We start from the raw sequence: 16,313 nt of genomic DNA on the forward strand, positions 1-16,313 counted from the left end.
TGAGACTTAAAAAGATTTTTTCCCCTACAACTCTAAAGTGCATCATCAGTGGCGTTTTCCAAGCTGCCATATGAGAGGATGTGATGGAGGGTGTGTAGCAGCCAGAGGATTTGGGGTGTTTATTGGGGTGGCTGGTGTCCCTGGAGCAGCTCTGGAGGCTGTGAGCTGTGGGGTGTGCTCTGGATGCATCACAGGTCTGACTGCACGTGTAGGGGCTGACTGTCAGCGCAGCAGATCACACAGAGCTCTGTGAACCAGCAGCTGGCAGTGGGGATAGGTGTGCTGCCAGGACTGAGCAGCTCTGTGAGCTAAAATGCAGCATTTTCTGTTCAGCCAAGGGGTTTGGTTTTCTATGTTAGCTTACATATTCTCTGTTCCACATGTCGTTTGGTTATGTAAGAAAACCCAGACCTGTGCAATGTGTATATTTATGTAATTCTTATCCTATAGACTTCAGTTAAACATATTAAGGCAGTTTCAGCTGAGAGTTAAGAGGTAACCATTAGTTTTACACTGTTGATGCAGCACTTGCCTCCTGCTGGAGCATGAGGACACTGAGAGGGGTCTCGGGGTCACAAGCACAAACTTGTGTACAGCATGGTGAGATATACTGGAAATTGTGTTGAGGGATGTAATGGAGGGAAGAAAAAACAGAAATGCTGTTGTTAAGTGGGCCTGTGATCTTTAAACATCCATCTATCTATCTGTCTATCTGTCCGTCCATCCATCCGTCCGTCCATCCATCTGTCCATCCATCTCTCTATAAATTTTTCCATTAAACTTTAGGTCTGTCATCCCATCAGATGCAGAGCATTTTCTGTTTCTTAAAGTATTTCAGTCAATTTTGTATCTTTTGGCCATTACTTGATATTGATGTAGGTTCATCATTCTGTCTCCATCACAAACTTTTTGTTTAATTGATTTCTGAGTGATCTTTTTGAAACAGACCCAAGTTGTTAGCCTGGGATGCTTAAAAATATGCATAGAAATTGTCAGGCAGTGAGACTGGGATGTGGTCTGTGCATTGGGAGAACCAGAAATTAGAGCCTGGCCTGTCCAAAAGGGCATCTGGGGTCTCTGGGTGCCTCACAGAGCTGGTGTGAGGATCAAGCTGGTTTTGAGTGGTTTCTGACTCTGTACCCTGCCAACAGCATCTTGCTGCAATGCTGGCAGATGAAATACTCTCAGAGGATTTATTTTTTTCCTTGCCAATACACGTATGCCTCATAAATTTCCATGGTTATAGATCTCTGTAATGTGAACTGTTTTCCCCTATTGGAAATGTTGATTAGGGAGGAAACACAGTGAACTAATTGTTCTGAGTAACACTTGAGCCACATAAATATTTCAGGGGATTTCAGTAGCCTTAAAAGGCTCAAAGTTGCACATGAACAAACTTAACCACAATTGTGCCTGAAGTTTTGTGATGTCAGAGGAGGCTGAAAAGGGGAGAACTTTTCAAAAGTGTGTAGGGATTTACATATGTATAACTTCTTTGTAATAGTATGACACTGCATAACCCATTTGCCTTGTAGATGAGCTTTAAGATGCTTAGACACAAGACACATGAGAGATTTTCATGTTCTGGTATAAATATTTTCTGCCAATGTGGAATAAATCCTGGAATAAATTCACAGAGGATGCTCCAGCGTGGAAGCAATGGCGGAGGGAAATCTTCAGACTTGCAAAAACACTGAAGGCAGAGCTGGGTTCCAAAGCTGGAGAGCAACCACTGGAAGGGACAGAAAGTTCCCTTTTCAGCCATATATTGTGTTTTGTCTGGGAAACACATCAGCTCACTGTGACTGAGCATAGTAACAAGTTTAGGATGAGATATATGAAGTGTTGCCTCTGCCATCCCAGAGCCGAGTTCCCAGCCCTGGCTAATGGAGGAGTGATGAAGGCAGCAGGAACTTGGAGTGACCAGCACAATGGTTCTGTGCTGGGGACAATAAAACATTGAATAGATAATATCAGCTTTCTGGCCCAAACCAGGCAACTGGTTGACAAAGCTAAATCTTCAGAAATATTTAATACTAGTGGGGTTTATTGTCTAAGAAAGAGTCATGGCAGCCATTCAAGTGACAAAGTGGGGAGTGTTTTGTTTTAAAAAGGCACAAGGTTTTTCATTTGTGCTTGGAAACTTAAAGGGGAGTGGGGCAGGATCACCAGAAACAGCTTGTAACTATTCTTGCTCTCTATCCTCTTTATGTCACTTCTGCTAGAAAATTTAAAGTTTGATTTATGAATAAGTCCATACAACCTTTCTTGTGTGCTCCTCTAAGCTAATGCTTTTCCCCATTTGTTTCTTTACATATTACTTTTCCCTTCCCTCTCCTTTTCTAGTTTGCTGTTGCTTTTGGTCTCACTGTCCTTTCTTAATTTCCCTGTAAAAAGGGCCTCTCCTCACAGTCCACTAAAAGGAGTGGAGGCCCTTTATCATAGACAGTTAAGCTGTGGGATTCCTTGCCACAGGATACTGCAGAGGTTAAAAGATTATATGAGCTCAGGAAGGACCTGAAAAATCTCCTAGGAGTTTATTAAATACCACTAGGCAACCTTTAGTTTGCCTTTTCTTTAAATGAGAATGCAGGAAAGGTGTTGAGAGTAAGCACCACCGTGCATTCACCTTGTATTTAACTCTGACCTGGGCAGCCTCACCTGGCTACCAGTGTGGGATCAAGTGAAGTCATCCTGATGTTCCCCGGCTTTACTGCAAGGGTCCTTTGGGATCTGCCTTCACACTGCCCTGTACCCTTATCACAGCTCTGTGGAGACTGGGGACACCAACACTGGTTCCTGGGGGTGAGCTCTTGTGTCCTTGGCTTCAGGGAAGGAGCACCTGGGCTGGAGCTGGGCTTTGGGAGTTGGTGTCTGTGCTTCTGCTCTGGGTTCTGGCACTGGGAGTGGCTGGCAGTGGCTTTGGGAGCAGCTGGGCACTGCTGTGACAAGGTGTCCCAGCCAGCAGTGGCTTTGGGAGCAGCTGGGCAGTGCAGTGACATGGTGTCCCAGCCAGCAGTGGCTTTGGGAGCAGCTGGGCACTGCTGTGACAGGGTGTCCCTGCTGCCACAGGAACAGCCAGGGCTGGAGCCTGGCAGCTCACCCAGCAGGCAGCTGGCAGACCAAAAGCCAGGCAGGATGCTGGGCATCTCTCCCCAGGCTGGGGCTGGCTCAGTGCCCCTGGCTGTGCTGTGGGCACAGGGATGGGTGTGCCAGCCCATCCCACAGGGCACTGCCACCTGCCTGGTTGGTGACAGCCTGTGGTATCCTGCCCAGGTGAGAATCCCCCTTTTCCTGCTGTCATTTAAATACTTCATTACATTAGCCAATACTACAGGTGCACAGCAAATTAAGTCACTGGGCAACACTTGCACCTAATTGCCGCCATCATCATCTTCAACTACCATCTTCATCTTTGCCTGGAGAGCTCCCAGAGGAGGATGGAACCTGTCACTGCTTGTCCAGGCTCACCATGAGCTGGGGAGAGCTTACCACCTCCTGCAATCTGTTCTTTAAACAAAAGGAGCTAGAAAATGAGTTTTTATAAGCAAACTGAGGGCTTGGGGTTCTCCTGTGAGAGAGTGTGAGGGAAGGAGTGCTGTCTTTGGGACAGCTCCGTGCCATGTCCTGAGGAACTTGCCTTACCACTGTTCTGCTCCCACTGAAGTACCTTTTTACAAGGGGCAGGATGGACGCTGGTCCTTCCCATGTGATTGTGCACCCTCTGTCCCCACGGCAGCTGGCAGTGCATCTGTTCCAGCCTCCTGTGCTCACTGACCAGTGGAGAACCCTGGCTAGCTCTGCTCAGCTTGGAGCAACAAGTTTGTGCATTATCAATACTGGATTTCCAGTGAGAGAGGACCCTGATTTTTTGTATTTTTGATAAAATGAGCCACAGGATATCACCATATATCCTTCAGTATAATACTAAACCAGTTGAAACGTGTACTTAATCGGACTAACCACTCAGTTCCTTCACCTAAACTTTTTTAGAGCTTTCATGAACAGCAGAAAACATGGGACTGCAGGAAGTCTTCATCTCTGTCAATGGGATGTGTAGGCTGCTGATGACTGAGTTCCTCCCCATTCCTCTTTGTGATCACTGCTGTGCAGGGTGGGTTTGTGCTGCCTGAGCAGCATTTCCTTCAGACACAGACACTACTCACTGCACGAGCAGAAGGGCACCCCCAGCATCTGGAGATGTGTTCAGTGTTCAGTGCTGAGATTGCTTGGAAATAGCTGCTACTGTTTGTAAACTAAACCCTGGTTTAATCCAAATTAATTTGTACACCCAAACAAGCTATAGGAATTTTCCTTGTTGTATTTTGCTTACCTTATAATTAGACTTTTACTGGACATGTCCTGGTCTCCATTAAGTGACAAATCACTCCAATGTGTGGGCACTCTGCAGCCTCCAAGCGCATCATGCTTAACCATAATATTCTGTGACATGTCACATGCATGTTGCAACTCCTCTTGAGTTTCAGTGCTAATTGAAATACCAGTATTAATTGTGGAAAGTTAGTCATGCAGGCTGAGCTGGAAGGGGAAGCTCTTGGAAGCTGTTTCGTAACTGTTTGTGTTTTGTAAGTACTTCACCCTGAGGTGCAGGGGCAGTGCTGGGATCCTTGTGTGCACGGGGTCCCAGTGCCACAAAGTGCTCTGGAAGGAGCCCCAGGGAGGAGCAGTGCTGTGGCTGGTGCTCAGGCACCTCAGAGAGGGACGTGGGAGCTGCTCTAGGACTGGGGACACCCTCAGTCCCTCACCTTTATCAGGACATGGAGCAGGGAGTCCTGGTGCCTTCACTCTCTCAGAGATGGGAGCAAGGGGCTGTGGATTTTCTTGCTGAGAAGAGGTTTTCTGGGTGTTAGCAGAAGAGCAGGTGGAGCTGAGGGGTTTATCCTTGGAGAAGGAAAGAAACGCAGCTGCACAGAATAAATGTGGAAACCAGGATGTTTAAAAGTGAAAATTTAAAAAAACATAAGCAGAGTTTCTGGTGTTGTTTCTAAATCCAGGAAAAGCCCAGAAAACAATTAGATTTTCAGATGTCTTTTAGACATATTTTTCAGATTCCTTTTAGAGACTGGAATGAAAGAGATCTTGCAGAACCTGCATCTGAAAGCAGCTGTTCTTGGGGAGCCTTGTTCTGTCTTTGAGAAAAACCCTCATTTTCCAGGCAAACGTAGCCAGTGCTGTCCTGTTCTTGGACCATTGTGGTACCATCTGAAAGCAGCTCCCCCAGGCAGGCCATTTCCAGACTAAGGAGGCCAGAAAGAGCATTTTGTGCATGCTGGAGCACTGAAGGATGCAGAGCAATGTTCCCTGGGGATGTTCACTGGAGGTGTTGCAGTCTGTGATGTGAAAAAGAAACCATTCGTAGATGGAGAGATTTCATGGAGCCTGCCACCCTGCCATATCCATTTGGACTATTTCCAGGCATTTACATGAATTAAAAGTGAGACAAGATTTCTGTGGTAGTGTTCTGCTGGTCAGAATGGATAACTTCCCCAAATCTGCTATTTTTAGGATATTCCTAGAGGTATGAGGCAGACTTTAAGAGAAATAGGATTTATAGATATATAGAGAAATTATGGTGACATTTATATACCCCCAATCTTATTACTTCAATCGCTTTTAAAAGTTATTTTTCATGGAGAATTTCAGAAATTTCTCCTGCATGTATTGTGCTCTTTGTAGCTCACTTGTTACAGGAGCTTTGTAGGTCGCTTGCTGCAGATGACATTTTGGGGTCTCTTTCTGTACACATTGGCCAATTTTTCTAAAAAAGGAATGTTAAAAAAATATTTTTGCTTTGAAATGTTAAATTAGTCTACTTTTGCCATGATGCTACTGTAATTCATTTTATTTATATTCCAGTTCGGTGTGTTCCTAAACATAAATATTTTAAAAAAATCACATTGGAGAAAGATAAATGATGCATGTTGAAATATGGGGCGATTTCAGGGTAATGTGGCACGTGGCTGGAGTTTCCTAAAGAGCCTGAAAACATCACCACCCTACGTCATGTTGCATTCACTCTGTAAATCCCCGCAGGCACATGTTTTGCTGGCTCAAGCAGAAGAGAGCTGCTGGCTGTGCTGTCCCTGCTCCCTGGCCTGGCTGGGATCTCACTGCTGGCCTTTCTGCAGTGCTGCCACAGGGGGATGGGTGCTCCTGGCAGCTTGGGGTGCCTGCACTGCTGTTGGGCTTTGTGGGGTGATGTCCTTGCCACGGCCAAGGGGAGGGTGCTGACTGGGCTGGAGGAAAACCAGGGGGTTTCCCTGGTTTCCACCTGATGGATGTGGGTTAGGAGATGTAGGGGGCTTCTGAGAGCTGCAGGAAAGTTTGTTCAGCTAGTCACAGAGTCAAAAAGAGAGGGAGGAATTTGTGGGTGCTGAGGAAGGGCTGCCATCCAACTTCCAGGGGTGATCCTTGATTTACAGGGTGTCAGTTCAGAACCCAGGATAACATCTGGAAAACATCTCTGCAGACTGCTGGTAACTGCCTTAGGAAGGCAAAGCATTTGTGAGGAGGCGGCTGGGAGGGCTGGGGTGTGGGTTTTGTTTTGTTTTGAGTTTTTGCTGTCGGCTTCCTGTGTCAACACTGCCTGGCCTCCAGCTGTGCCTGCGAGTGGGGAGAGTGTCTCTGCTCCTGCAGGAGGGCTGCCAAGGGAAATGAGCCAATCCTGCATCAACAACGACAACAAGTGGCCACACCAGCACGAACTGCAACAGCCCAGCTGCACCTTTGTCTTTGTAAAGGTCCAGATGAGCTGATCCTCTGCCATAGAGGTGGGAGCTGCTGCCATCCTGCTGTACGCACACGGGTCAGCATGGTCGGTCAGGCTCCCATCCTTCTCACTGTGCCTGGTTTGTACAGCTGGCAGAGAAGCCCAGAGGCAGAGGGACGAGTCAGTGCACTCTCCTGTGCAGGGATGCACCATCCTGCCTGTAGAGCCTGAGCTGCAGCACGGGCTCTGCATCCCCCATGTCCCCACTGGTTGTGGTGGCGGTGAAGCCAAGTGTGGCTGCTGCTCTCTGCCTTCAGCTGTGTGGTTTTGGGTCAGGTCTCACCCAGCTCTGAGCACAATGCAGGGCTCCTGTAATAGAAGTGCTGAGAGTTGAGGCTATTCACCCACCTTTGCCGTGGGCAGAGAACAAAAAGAACATTTGTACAGTGACACTGCACTGAACGTTCTACATCGCTGTTTTATTTTATGTGTGCGGAGCAGAGGGCACCAAAATAATACAAATGGGAACAATAACATATGGTAGCACACTTCTAACTCCATTTAGTCTTCTTTATTTGTAAATGTTTTTGTGGTTTGTCTGTGTTTTGAAGAAATGAGGGAAAATTCTGCCTCTCTGGCCTTGTTTGAGGAAGGGGATGGACAGCATTCTGTGGCTCTATTGCAGTAGATGGGTGAATACTCTGCATTTTGCTTGTCACCTGACAAGCTGGTTTATATTTAGATGAGGAGAGAAAGCATGTGATTCTAAAAGCTTGTGCCAGCCCATGTGTGCTGAGTTATCAGAATCAGGTTTTAATTGTTTGCTCTTATTTTTCCTGTGACTTACTAGGGCTATGATCCTGCCCTCTCAAACACATTCCTTGAAAGCAAAGTGTCCAGAGAAGAGGGCTTTAGAAAATTGAGACTTCCCTCTGTACCAGCCAGCACAGCAGGTCTATTTTGAGGAGGAGGAAGTTTGGAAAATCCTGACCCTTTGGTGTTATCATCTTGGTCTCTGAGCTGAGCACTGTGCTGTGACACTGGGCAGGGCATTAGCTCATGGGTGACAGATACCATCCATATTTGAAATTCCATCCCGAAAGCTGGGGTTTTGTTCTCAGCTGAGTTGTTCTTGAGAACAGTGAGGAAAGCTCAAGCTGGTAGAGGAGGGAGTATGACTGACTATTCACTTCTATCTTCTGAGCACCCTGAGCAATTAAAGACAAAAGCCTTTGTTCCCTGGTGACTTCATTCTTAAGAAGCCTTTTTAATTTTAGTCTTTATTTTCAGGAAGAGATAATATGGATTTGTCATTGACAAGAAGGCTGCATCTCTCAAATGTCATGTCAAGGATCCACTCCATAATTCATGGGCTGGGGAGTGTGGGTGTCAAGAGGAGGGTGCATAATGGATATGAGAGATTTCAGTTCAATTAAACTGTTGGTCTTAAAGGCAGCTTTTCTTGCCTTTGTGATATTTTCTTGACTCAGATCGCCACATCTTTTTGCTAACTCATCCAGATAACCAGATATTTTTAGTCTTCTTAAGTCAGACTCTAGTGGGTTATTGGTTATTTTTGCAAATCATCTTCCCCTTTCAGTGTGGATGGGGACTTGCATAGTAATATCAGAGCAGTGTTGGTTATTTCCTCTTATTTCTGCCACTGCTGCTGTGAACCATGCATTTGTGTGTGTAGAAGTGCTGCTGCTTCTGATCCTGCTCCTTGCATGGATTCTGGGAGTTCTGCCTGTTGTGTGATGAGATGTATTGCTGTTGGTGCGCTGAGAAGGGCATCTTCACCCTCCTGGGCTGTAGAACCTGAGCAAGAGCACACCTGAGCCTGCTGGGGGTCTGAATGAAGGTGTGGACTGTTGGCTTCCTAGCTGCTGGGAGATTGTAACAGGCTCAGACCTCCCAAAGGGGATTGCTGAGTCTGCCAGATCACCCAGGCAGGAGGGATCAGCTCCCCAAGGCTGGCACTGACTCCCAGCTTTGCCTGTGCTCCTTCCCAGGCACAGTAAATCAGCTGTCTGGCTGGCTTAGTCTGAGGGGAATTAAGGAGCACTCCTCTGATTCTCTTCTCACAGTCAGGCTGGAGGTGTTATGAGCTGACAGAGCTGTGTTAATAAGTGAGCAGCAGCAGCAGCGAAGTTATCATGGTGATCACACAGCAAAACCAACCTGCAGCACTGGAGGTGCAGCTTTATCTCAGCATTTCTTCTTCAAGGGCTTCTTTCTTGTGATGTGTGTTTGTGTGCAGGTGTGTGCAACTCCTCTGTGCTGCCTGTGGTCAAAGCCCATCAGTGTGGGAGGTGTGTGGGGCACACCAAGACCAGGAGCTGGGGCTCAGCTGTGCCTCAGGAGCCTGTGAGTAAGGCAGGAGTGAGCAAACACGCTGGTTGTGGAGTAATCTGTTTGCAGAGGAGCTTCCTACTACAGCTGACAAAACTGTGACATTTCAAAAGAAATAAACTTTACAAAACACCAACTCACTGATACAGAGCAGAGCTGGCGGTGGAGCTGTGTCCGTGTGTACGTCTGCAGGAAGTGAGTCACGTTCTTACAAAATCAGCATCACAAATATCTGTGGCATTTATGACAATTCCCGTCTGGGGCTAAATCATATCTCTTCCTCTCTCCAGGCTCTGCTCAGGCCTCAGGAATGTCTTCGGAGCCCAGCTCCTCCTCCTCCTCGCAGCCGTGCCCCGGCTCTGCCGCGCCGCCCAGCTCGCTGCACCTGCCCGAGAGCCGGCGGCCGCGGGAGCGCTCGCCGTCCCCGCTGCGGGGCTACCTGATCCCCAGCCCGCTGCCCACTCGCCGCACCAGGACCTTCTCGGCGTGAGTACTGCCCCGCCGGGCACTGCGGGTGTCACAGCCCGCTCAGAGAGCACGAAAAATGCCTTTTCTCACCGTGGGTTTGTGGGACTTCTTAGAGAGCTGTAGAGAAACAATAACTTATTAGTGTAAACAACCTACAAGTAGTGTTTTCCTGCTCCATTTTTCTGCTCTTCTCAAAAACTGTTTGTAAGGAAAATATTTTTATTAATTAACCAATCAAGTATTAATTAATTAACCAATCAATGTCAAACCTATCTACAAAATAAGAGAATTTTTGTAGCTATCCATAAAAGAATTGCAATATTCTTTTAACTATCTATAAAAGAACCAGCCAATGTCAAACCTATCTATAAAAGAAGAGAATTTTCATATCTATCTATAAAAGAGAATTGCAATAATCTTTTAACTATGTATAAAAGAACCAAGCAATGTCAAACCTATCTATAAAAGAAGAGAATTTTCATATCTATCTATAAAAGAGAATTGCAATATTCTTTTAACTATGTATAAAAGAATCAAGCAATGTCAAACCTATCTATAAAAGAAGAGAATTTTCATATCTATCTATAAAAGAAGAGAATTGCAATATTCTTTTAACTATTTATAAAAGAAGAAAAATGTTTTTATTAATTAATCTATCAAGTAGAATATGTCAAACCTATCTATAAAAGGAGAGAAATTTCATATTAAAACTACTGTTCTGCAAACCAACTTTCTAATAAATTTGTATCATTTCTTACTCAACAGTAACAGGACATGGCCAGCAGCCCCTGCACGGGGCTAGAGGGGGCCTGGTGTCTGAAGATGCTTTGAGATGATCTTCTCCAAGAAGTACTAATGCCTTTGGGCTTTCAGTCCAAATGATTTTTAGTTTTTCAATGCTCTGTTTTAGAACAGAGTGTTCAAAGTCACTTGACTCTTTCAGACAAAAGTTTTACAGGGAGGGGAAAATACACCGAGAGCTCTCAAAACAGAGTTTGTTGTCTGAAGCTTTGCTTCACTTCAGACATTGGGTTGTGGCTTCCAGGACCAGTTTGTGTTGGTGCTTCCTTCTCAGATCCAGATTTTTTTTTGGCATGGTCTCCCTTCTAATTGCCCCTGAAGCACTGGACCAAACCTCGCTGGAATTGTTGGGTTTTTTACTCCTGACACCTGTGCTAATGTCATCAAGGTTACATTTTAGGGATGCTCCATCACTTTTCAGAGGAAAGTGTTTCCTTGTTTCCTTTTCTTATTCAGCTTTCATACCTTCATCTGAAGATTGCTCGAATAGACCTGTTAAAGAATATGGGTTATCAGGGTGTGACCCCTGATCTCTTTCTCTAAGGCTTTTTGTATGAGGTTTTCCATGAAACGAGGTAGTATTTGTTGCTTTTTGTAGTGATCTTTCAGCAGAGCTGGCTTTCCCTGAGCTTTCCTGGGGCCCTGTGGTGCTGTGCAGATTCCTGTGAGCCCTGTCCAGAGGGAACCCCTCCCCAGTGCAGCAGCAGCAGATGGTGTGGCCAGGTTTGGCCATTGCAAAGAATTCCCAGTGCCTGTCAGGGGCCTCCCAGTGAGGAGCTGACCTGAAGAAGGCAATGTGGGCTCCTTTGTTCATCTCAGAGCCTTTGAATCTGGGTACAATGTGAACCTTCTGCCACAGCCTTTTATTTCTGTGTGAGGAAGGTCTGGCAGTGCTGAATGAAAGCTGTGGCAGTAAGATCTCAGCCCCACAGTCAGCCTGTTTTGGGCCACTCACTCTGCTTTGTGTGCTTTTCCCCTTTTGCTCCTTGCGGTGTTACCCAGCTCTTTTCTTCCAGAGTTATCCATGAGGATTTAAATAATAAGTCACACTGATGCTTCATATTATTACTTCTGAATTCAAAATGAGGCAAAAAAACCCAAGAGAAGCAGAAGAAAAGTTTATATTTTATCAGTTCCAAAAGCTTTCAAATGCCCTGAGCTTCCTGATGGAAGTAGATTGCTAAAAGGAACATAATTGACTTAATAATTGGGGTTGCCCTTGAAAAGCAAGTCCAAGCTAGCTTGCTTCAGTGCTATGTTAATAATGAACTCTTTGTAAATCTTCTCAGCTGTTAATCTTAGTTTGGTTCTTACAAAAAGAAAGAATTTGTTACTTGGCTTCCACAGTTCTTTAATCATTAATTAGTGTAGGAATCTTGCTGTATTTGTTTGCCCTGAAAACCAAAATAGCTCTGAATTTTTTGTGTGTGTGTCCTCTTTAAACAAGAGCTCTAGGTGAGCAGTTGTATAAAGAAATGAATGTGACAGGCAGTGGCTTATTATTCAGTGGGATTATTTAATTTTGGTTCACTGGGAGTGGGGGGCCTCATCCCCCACAGTGCCTTATCTCTTTGAAAGATGCAATTGAACTTTAATAGCTTGTTTAGGACAGTGAGTGCTTTTCTGTGTAACAAGCACTTGTGAGGTCAGGTGTGTTGACAGCTTTATAGAGCTGGAAATGAAGTGATTTAATGGAGACTTCTTTCTTTAGCACTTTCAACTACATTTCTTTATTGTTAGTTTGATTTAAGGAACAAAGCTGTTACCATTTTTTAAAAGCAATTTCGTTTAGACTTCAGTAAAATTTGAACATTTGAGAGAGTGGTGTCCAAGTTGCCATGATGCATGTAACCAAATGGCTGTGCTGTCATTGTGTTTGAAGAATTGCACCAAAATCCTCTTCTAACATGGAACCTACTGGATACTCCTGGCATGAAGAAGGTTCTGACCTAGTAGTGCTCAGAGTAAACCCCATAATATGTCTAAACCAGTTGGTTTTCATTAATGGAAGTGTTTGAGTGAGTTTGGATCCCTGGAATTTGCACTCAGTGTATTTAATGCAGAAAAGGATTTAACCACACAGTTTTCAGGACAAGTCATTTTTTTGATGGCACTATTGCAGATTGCAGGTTCTGCAAATGTGTCTCATTTAAAATACTGATCCCATGGCAGTGGAGGAGGAGCTCAGGCATGAGTCTGGCTGTTATACACTACAGCTGGGCTTCACACTTTCTGTGAAATCTCTGAAAGCACAGCACTTAGGTGGACACTGGTACTCCCAAACTCATCAAAGGTAGAAGATTCTTACATTTAGCAGAGATGATTTGTTTTGGTGTTTGATAACACTTGTGTGGAGCCACTTCTCTTTTTTAACTGATTGGGTACAAGTAGGTCCTGCTTCCTTGTGCTTGCTGCAGACAGTTCTCAACTTGGTATAAATAGTTGTGCTAGGGAAATGTCATGGCTCTTTGGTGTGATGAGGTTTTGTTTTTCTCAGATTCATACTTCACCCCTCTCTAGAACAAACACAAAGTGTGCTTGCTGTAGTGAATATACAGTGAATAGTGAATATTGCTAGCTGGCTAGCATGGAGGCAAAGGAGTTGCTGAGATAGTAATTCAGATAACATCTCTGGAAAGCAGGAAGCAAAGGCAGGATGGGTCTGGAAGTGGAAGATTCTTACATTTGGCATGGTGTCTGGAGCAAAACTTGGCCCCGTGATGAAGCAGTTGAATTCAAGATGGCAACTGATGCATTATAGTGCTAGCAAACATCATCTTCATCTGAGTGTCCCTTCCAAAGGCCCCGGGCAGTGCAGTGTGTGGCAGTGAGAGCCGAGCGCTGCTGCAGAGCTCACAGGGGGGGAGGGCTTGGCCACTGTGCCTTCTGCTCAGTGTGCCCTGGTGACAGTGGGAGCGTGCCCAGCCCTGAGCTGCTCTTTGTGCTTCCTCCTGCAGCACGGTGAGAGCCTCGGAGGGGCCCATCTACAAAGGGGTCTGCAAGTGCTTCTGCCGCTCCAAGGGCCACGGCTTCATCACCCCTGCGGACGGAGGGCCCGACATCTTCGTGCACATCTCAGAGTGAGTTCTGGCTCTGTGCCTCTAGCCCCACGCTCCTCTGCACAGAGAAAAGCAAGGCACAACTCTTCCCAAGAATATTCTTACCTCATTTGCTGTGCCTGTGTTTGTGCCAAAGTAGAATGCAATATGGAGATTGTTTACCCAGAGTGATGGTGTTTGTTTCCTTGGCCTGTCAGGGCCAGGTGTGTGTGTGTCAGGACAGTCACTGACAGTCACGAGATTCTGTGCAGTGTGTGCAGAGTTGAGTGCTTGGCAGATTCAGTTTAGATACAATGTAATATAGTATAGAACAATTTAGTATAATAAAGTAATTAATTAGCCTTCTGATAAGGTTGAGTCAGATGCATCATTTCTCTCTCCTCCTTGTCAGGGGTTCCCTGCAAATAAAATATGTGCCCAAGGGGGACTTTGCCTTCATTACCAACTGCTCTCGACATTTCAGACACAATCTGGTTTATAATCTGTCATCCTTACTCCAGCAAAGAGGGGTTATGCAGATGTTACTGGCAGAAATAGATTATGCAGTTCTTTTCCTGTTATTATTATAAATCGGTTGAGTTAAAAACTAGAAGATGATCCTTAAATCTCTTAGAATAAGCTATGAGTTTTGCTCAGACCCAGAAACTTGCATTCACCTGAAGCAAATATTTCATGCAGTGTCTAGTTTTAATGTAAAGATTTATAACACTGAAAATTCACTACTTTTACTTTGCACTGCTTGTACCATTATTAAACTAAAGGTTAATTGCCTTTACTGTTGAGAAAAGTCACACTTTATTACTTCCTTGAATTTATCTAGCTTAGGTTGTGAGCAATTTGTAGTTGAAGCTTTCTCTGTTAAAGAGTTCATTAGTGCTTGAACCCTTTTTGTTCTGAACACACTGAGAACCACCCCCTCTGAATTTACCTTTTGATAAACTAAGCAGATAAAGCTTTTTAAGTCCCTTGCTGAGAATTTTTCTCCAGTCTAAGCCAGTCTTTGCAGCATGCTCAGAAAAGAGACTGAAGAATTTAAGCATAATGTTAAGACTATACACTGCACACACACTTACAGTGTAAGGAGATAAAATCTCCTCCAGTTCTGCTCTGTTTCTCTTTCTGTACATCCCATAATCGCATTAGCCCTTTATCCCCAGCCTTTGCAGAGTTGCTTACCTGCTGTGACCTCAGCATGCTCTGCAGTGTCAAAGTTTGGTGCAGACCCAGCCTGGCATTCCCAGCCGTGGCTGAATTCCTGATTCCTGGATGTGAGGCTCCTGGCTTGGCTGCAGGGCAGCACATCCCCTGGGACAGCCCTGCCTGCCCAGCACATCCCCTGGGACAGCCCTGCCTGCCCAGCACATCCCCTGGGACAGCCCTGCCTGCCCAGCACTCCCCAGCACATCCCCTGGGACAGCCCTGCCTGCCCAGCACTCCCCAGCACACCCCACACACTGCCCTTGGTGTTTATGGCCTGGCTAATCTGCAAGGTTTAATGGGCAATTTTAATGTTTGTTCCTAGGCTGGGATGTTGACCAGTGCTGGGGCTGTTGGTCTCTGAGGGTGTGTGTGTTAAGACTGATGTTTATGCCCAGCACACCCCCTGGGACAGCCCTGCCTGCCCAGCACTCCCCAGCACACCCCACACACTGCCCTTGGTGTTTATGGCCTGGCTAATCTGCAAGGTTTAATGGGCAATTTTAATGTTTGTTCCTAGGCTGGGATGTTGACCAGTGCTGGGGCTGTTGGTCTCTGAGGGTGTGTGTGTTAAGACTGATGTTTATTCTCTTGTAACCTCTTCTAGATCTGCCACCAGTTTTATTTTACCTATTGCTCACAGTGTTGACGCTGTATAATCCTTATTTGTTGTTCAGAGTGGTTATCCAGTGGTAAGTCAACAAAAGCCTCACCAAACCCACTCCCACTGCCCCAGCTGTCTTTCCTGGCTGTGTGTGCAGCACGTGTCCTTGGAGAAGGAGCACTTGGCTTTCCTCCAGGTTTCTGGAATGTTGCTGTGCCATGGGCATTGACAGCTCCAAGCCTTGGAGGGCTCATGGGTGCAGATAGGCTCAGTGATCTGACTTGTGTTCAACCCAAGGAAGTGACATGAAAAATCTCCTTTCTCTTTTGTCTAATGCAAATGCACTATTTCTCCTCATTTCCTGAATAACTTAAAAATAGCATTTCCTATGTCACAATTTAAAAAATTTAACTGTGAACATCTAGTCTGACCTATACAGTTACTGATCAGCAGGGGTTTAGTTACAACAGCCTTCTTGCAGAAACATGAATTTTCAGCCTTCTAATGAATTCCTTTTAAAGAACTGTCTATTTTCAGTCCTGTTTTTTTTTTCCTTGTACATTTTCTCTTCCAACTCGTTCAGTAAAATTTTCTTCAGTTATGTGAAATTATTCCTTTTAAAACCCCGGGGATGACTTTTTGATTGGGGTTGCTGTTTTGTTTGTACAAAATGTGAACTGCTCTTTCAGGTTCCTATCCTACTGCCCAACACATCTTTCTGTCTTGGACTTGATTGTGGGTGCACAAGGTGTTCGTGCCCTCAATTCCCCTCCACTCAGTAGCAACTCCAGAGATGTTTTTTTCTGTTTCCCTGTTTAAGACTCCCATATGTCTCCTATGCTGAGGTCCCAAGTGACATTACAAAAATAACTTTGTTTGCTGTGATTTTTGGTGCTCTGTGCTTGGCCCCTGTGACAGGAGTCCCCTCTGGTGGGCCGTGCTGTTGGTGTATTGATCCCATCTGCTCTCACACTGCTCTGACTGGGAGCCATCAATAAACTGCACTGGAGTAACCAGAGAGCTGTGCCCCCCTCCCCTGCCTGCCACCCACTCCCTCCCTCCTAAAGCACCACTGAATGAGCCAAAAGGTTGTAAAAGTTTA

At 45.5% G+C, this 16,313-nt stretch overlaps 1 protein-coding gene across 1 annotated transcript in view; it reads left to right on the forward strand.

Annotated features, from left to right (window-relative positions):
- CARHSP1 (calcium regulated heat stable protein 1) overlaps window positions 1-16,313 on the forward strand; it is a 35,894-nt gene that overhangs the window by 7,947 nt on the left and 11,634 nt on the right. Inside the window, exons 2-3 of the mRNA XM_005420435.3 lie at window positions 9,373-9,568; window positions 13,309-13,431. Coding sequence (XP_005420492.1) covers window positions 9,393-9,568; window positions 13,309-13,431 — 299 coding nt within the window. The 5' untranslated portion in view covers window positions 9,373-9,392. The remainder of the gene's footprint in view (window positions 1-9,372; window positions 9,569-13,308; window positions 13,432-16,313) is intronic.

The sequence above is a fragment of the Geospiza fortis genome, unplaced genomic scaffold (genome assembly GCF_000277835.1).
Source record: "Geospiza fortis unplaced genomic scaffold, GeoFor_1.0 scaffold237, whole genome shotgun sequence".
Taxonomy (NCBI): Eukaryota; Metazoa; Chordata; class Aves; order Passeriformes; family Thraupidae; genus Geospiza; species Geospiza fortis.